The 5,627-nt window shown below is 37.1% G+C and overlaps 1 protein-coding gene across 1 annotated transcript; it reads right to left on the minus strand.

The window, feature by feature from the left end:
* LOC110266881 lies at positions 950–4,807 on the minus strand. The gene is made up of 9 exons (XM_021111925.1): positions 4,536–4,807; positions 3,932–4,422; positions 3,642–3,742; positions 2,885–2,959; positions 1,943–2,062; positions 1,753–1,818; positions 1,244–1,670; positions 1,093–1,180; positions 950–1,005 (listed from the first exon to the last, which is right to left on the minus strand). The coding sequence occupies exons 1-9, from the start codon at positions 4,804–4,806 to the stop codon at positions 950–952; spliced, it is 1,695 nt and encodes a 564-aa protein (XP_020967584.1). The 5' UTR covers position 4,807.

The raw sequence follows: 5,627 nt of genomic DNA on the forward strand, positions 1-5,627 counted from the left end.
CCTCCTCCTACAATTAAAAAGTATATTCTGTTTAAACAGCAATATTAATTCAGTAAAGTAATACAGAGTTATATAGTTCTAAAGACAGTTACCTGTTTCCAATTATCCCATTCATACTTCCCCTTTTTAATGTTTTCCGGCTCAATTAACTCAAGCCACTTCATAACGTAGATACCGCAGTCATAGCTGAAAACGAAGAAAATAAATTACAAATCTCATTTAGGAAAGTTTAATGTTCAGAGTCACAAATTTATACCTTGATTTTTGGCCTGATATTTTAACATATGATGCTTTAATTTCCTTCTCCTTCTCGTCTTTCTGCAGAGGTTCCCCGCCAGCATATGCTCTCAATCTTGAAAATACATATCCCTTAAATACCAAAACAAATCAGTAATACACCCGAATGAATACACAAGATACAACCAATTGAATAGACAATATACACCCAACACAACTAACGAAATACACCCAACTTGATAAACAACATACACCCAACTTGATAAACAACATACACACAAAATACACCCAACCCGACAAAGAAATTACACCCAAAAGAGAACATAATTACACCCAAAGCAAAACATACATACACCTTATATTGAACTGAAATAACCTATCTATTAAAGTAAAGAACACAGAGGCAACTTACAGTGAATTTATTAAGCTGCTTTCTCTCATCGCTTGGAGCTTTCTTGTGTAGCGGGTCAAGTATACGACATCTCCGCTTTGTTGTATCAATCACCCATAACCACCAATGGCCCGAGTAGCAAACAGGTGCAAAAATCTGAAGGATTGCCACATTTCAACAGTGTGTTATTTTATTTAGCATATAAGTAAAGAACGATACTAACAAATTTAGCAAATGAAAACTTACATATGGATGAGAAGTTATTTTTTTTTTGCATCTATGAAGGGAATAAAACTCGGGTAGTCTTCCACCCTGAATTCTTTATTGGTTTTCGGTGATATGAATTCCCCCTTTGGGTGCTTCGAAAGGGCCATGCTCTGCAACAATTGCGAAACAAAAAATGAAATACTAAAAATACACCCAAGTAAATACTTTAAATACACCCAAATGACTACACAACTTACCACAATATCGGGGGGGCAGACAGTATACTTGTTCTTGAAACCTTTTATCATTTTTCCGGTTGAGGATGTGGCACATGGCAGATACAATCTAGAAATATATGCCAAAATCAATTTACGTTAATAAACATTGCAGTAAACTTTGGTGTAAAACATTAATGTTATCTTGCGCCATCAGAGTGCAGATGTGGTCATACTCGTCAGTACTGCCATCTGCGTAAGTCTTCAGTCGTGTCCCCCAGATGTAGCACTTTTCTTTCATATCATCCGTAATCTGATTTATTCCCTCAGGAGTTTCAAACTTCCCAGAACTATCTCCCCTAGTCTCCCTTTGAATTTGTGGACTTTTACTTTTTTCTTTCGCCGCACTGCTTGCTATTTTTTGTACCAAATCGTCTAATTGTTCTAGCAAATTTGTAGCTTCTGGAGATTTTGTCCTTTCTGTCTCCTGCGTTGACGCTCCCTCCTGGCTTGAATTAGTCAACCCAAGGCTGAATGATGGCACTGGATCTGTTTTAGGAACATAGGATGCTGTCCGTGCCATCATCATCAGGGCAGCAACGTCTTCTGCGGCTGGATGACTGCGTCATCATGTATAACGTATTATAAGAGTAAGAATATACGGATCATAAGCAAAGATTGATTTTAGTCTGATGTACTTACATTTTAGATGGAGCTGGGGGAAGCGTGGGTGTGGTTTCTTGAAGTTGTTGGGGGGGTTCAGGAGTGCTGCACAGTTACACAAAATTAATCATGGCGTAAAAAAAAACTAATCAGGAACAATATACACCCAAACTGTTAGCAAATATACACCCAAACTCTAAACAAATATACACCCAATACTATTTCTTACGTTTCTGTAGTTCCTTCAATCTGTAGCGGAGGGGTTGGTTCAAAATCTGTCTCAGGTGTTTCTTGAAGTTCCGGCACAGTGGTTGTTTGGGACGCCGGCACAAAAACTTGAATCGGGACTCTAAACAAGAAGAAAAATGAAAGGTTAACAACGCCTTTGAAAATAATAAGGTTATAAGGTTAAAATATTCTTAGAAAACTCACATTGCAAGCGCATCAGACGGTGTCTGTTCCCTCACAACCATCATATTCGAATCAGCCGGACTCAACCTAAAATACACCCAAAGAAAGTCAAAAAATACACCCGAACAATTCAAAAAGAAGACAGGCTTTGTTTTATGAGAACTTACATACTTGCAGTTTTTGCTTTTTTTTCCTGCCTTTTTTTTCTTGAATAAAATAATAAAGGGCTTTTTTTTCTAAAAAATATATATATAGAATTAGAAGTAGAAGTTAATAGAAGAACAAAAGTAACGGTTATCTGAAAGAGAAATTACATGCTCTCTGACGGCTGGTTTACACTACTCTGTTCTGTGCATCCTTGAGAGGAAGGATCATCATTTCCCAAGTTCACAGCCGGTATTCTAAACAGATTTCATGTTATTTAGACAAAATAAGATACAGGTATAAAATACACCCAAATGAATGCACAAGATACAACCAATCGAATGGACAATATACACCGAACACAACAAACGAAATATCCCAACTTAATAAACAACATACACCCAACTTGATCAACAAAATACACCCAAATGGTTCCACAAAATACACCCAAATCATGATAACAAGACTTTATTAAATAAAGCTTCTTACGTTTCAGAGGAGACATAGCGACCTTCTGTCGATCGCAGGTCAGCTTGGTTCTCCCTACGAAACAAGAAACAATTATTAGCAAAGAGAACACACCAAAATCTGAAATAGACACCCCAACAAGATATACCCCTCTGCAGCAGATTTTTCAACGTTTCCCCTTAGCAATTCATCTAGTTCTTCACTTGATATTTCATATCTCTCACTACATTTATAAAAGAAGATGTTAACAAAAATAATTACGATGATAGACGGTAATATAGCTAACGAGGTACTGTACCCATCAAAGTATTGATCTTCTTCAGGGGATGAATGCTCAACAATAACTTTTTTCTTTTTTGATTGTGTTCTGGGTGGAAAAAAAAAGTATGAATCAGAAATAAAAAAGTAATTTTATCACAGAATATTTATCCAAAGAAGTGCTTACTTTTTTGGTGTTGTTTTTGTCTTTTTCTTTTTCTTTTCCTTCTCCGCCGGTGATGATTTTTCGCTTCTATAAGTTAATAAGAGACACTTCAGTTAATACATGAAATCTTTATAATGAAGCCAAAAGAAAGGAGTAATAATTTCAAAATATTACTCATCACTTGATTCAGATTCAGATTCTGAATCAGAATCTGACTCCTCTTGACTCTTCTTTCTTTTTCTGGAGTCCATTCTGTAAGGCAAACAATCATTATTTAGAACATACTAAAGATATAAAATACACCGAAATGAATGCACAAGATACACCCTACTGAATGGACAATATACACCCAACGCAGCAAACGAAATACACCCAGCTTAATAAACTACATACACCCAACTTGATCAACAAAATACACCCAAATGGTTCCACAAAATACACTCAACTCGAAAAAGAAATTACACCCAAGTATGGTACTTACTTTTTCCCCTTTTTGCTGGGGTGTTTTCTTGCTGAATCCTCTGAGTCTTCTTGAGTCTCAGACTCAGAGGTAAAACTGTCACTGTCAGTAGTTGTTTCTTCCTTCGAAGACAATGTTGAACTTGCCTTCCTTTTTTTGTTTTCTTGATTTCTTATTTTTTTTCTGTTTTCTTTATTTTTTCATTTTCTCTCTTGTTTGCGCCATGTTTACAATCCTCTGAAACATCAGATAATTTATTTAGCAGCATTCAGATAAATAAATATACACCCAACATATTATGTTCAACTTACCAAAATTTTCTCTGTTTCTGCATTCATTCTTTCGACCAACTGCTCCTTACTCCAGTTGGCAATCCATGATTTTGGTGGTCTTTCAGCCCTCTTCTTGCCTTTGTTTTCTGAAAGATGAAAGTATATTATCATCAGGGCAAAGAGGCAGCCATCAATTGCCTTCTTCTTTTTCTCCTTGTAGTCTGTGATGCCCTTGACGATGAAGGTAAAAACATGGCCCCCCCAGTTTCGCTCCGAGATGCTGTCCATCTCAAAAATTGGGGCCAGGTGCACAGGCGAGATTTTGTTTATTGTCGTTGACAAAAGGAACGCCATCTGTATATAGAGGATGAAAATCCTCTTGAACATTAGGCGTTCCTCTTCATTACCAACGCCGATATCCATCATCTCATCAGTAAGACTTTTGAGGGTCTTACCCTGGAATCTTCTAAAAATTATTTTGTCATCCTCAGAAAGTTTCTTATACTCGACTTTCTGAGGAAACAGATTTCCTACAAAAAGGAAAACAACAAAGTATCAAAGTCGGTTCAAATACACCCAAGCATCAACCTTAAATACACCCAAGCATCAACTTAATATACACCTATAATTTTGAGCTAGTTACCTGTTGCATTGATGCCAAGCGCATGACCTATCTTTCTTGGGGTTATTTTGAAAGAACCATATCCTGTTTCCAGTCTGTTCTCCCCAAGTTTGAAGTTGTTTGCCAGCTCCCTTAACAGTTGGTGATGCACCCTTAGTGGTGGGATGTGCATCAACCCACCGAATCCTAGATCCCTCACAATTGCCTTCTTCTCCTCAGTCATGTTTCTGAATTTATCACTTAGGAGATGTGTGGCACACTTAAGGTCTTTTGTTTGGTTTCTTGCTGCCATTTTCTCTGAAATGAAAAATACACCCAAAGACATCAGTAAGATACACCTATATATATGAGTCAGATACACCCAAAAATATCAGTAAGATACACCCATATATATGATTCAGATATACCCATTGATAACAGTAAGATACACCCATAGATATGATTCAGATATACCCATTGATAACAGTGAGATACACCCATAGATATGATTCAGATACATCCATATATATCAGTCAGGTATCACTCAAACATGCTTCAATATCAAGCAACATTACAAGGTCAAGCAATATACACCCCCCCAATCTACGGAATATACCCCCAAAAATCAGTTACCAGAAGATCTAGAACAACAAGAATAACAGGAGAACCTAGAACAACAACGTAGAAGAACAGTGTAACAAAGAAGCAAGAATAACAGTAAACCCTAGAACAACAACGTAGAAGAAAAGTAAAACATAGTTCGTAATCTGAAAAATATACAGGAATCGTCATGTAACGTACCTTGAGTATTGTTGCTTTGTTTTCGCTGGAGATTCTTGATGGAGAGTTTGATGGTGTGTTGATGGAGGTTTCGAAGGTTAGCAACGAGTTGTATATTTTGATTTTCGATTTTCGCTCGAAAACGGAAGGGTTGCGTTTTCTTCGAATTGCTTTGAGAAGTGGAAGAAGTGGAAGAGTCTGCCATTACTCAAAGAGAACGTAACCGTTTTGAGTGGGAGCGCGTGAATGTTACGCTCCATTCAATCCCTCTTCATGCGCGTGAATTCTTTTTGGACTGGGCCAAACTTGTAAAGCTTGTAACTCGTTTTTGCTTGTATGTGTAGCAGGCCTATA

This window comes from Arachis ipaensis, chromosome B09 (genome assembly GCF_000816755.2).
Source record: "Arachis ipaensis cultivar K30076 chromosome B09, Araip1.1, whole genome shotgun sequence".
Taxonomy (NCBI): domain Eukaryota; kingdom Viridiplantae; phylum Streptophyta; class Magnoliopsida; order Fabales; family Fabaceae; genus Arachis; species Arachis ipaensis.

Excerpts from the sequence above, each read along its gene's own strand:
- LOC110266881 (XM_021111925.1), bottom strand. The coding sequence starts at position 4,806 with ATGGCAGCAAGAAACCAAACAAAAGACCTTAAGTGTGCCACACATCTC. Across the intron at positions 3,743-3,931 it reads CAGAAACAGAGAAAATTTTG|GAAGAAACAACTACTGACAG; the intron begins GTAAGTTGAACA and ends TTGTCTTCGAAG. Across the intron at positions 1,819-1,942 it reads ATTGAAGGAACTACAGAAAC|CACTCCTGAACCCCCCCAAC; the intron begins GTAAGAAATAGT and ends GTAACTGTGCAG.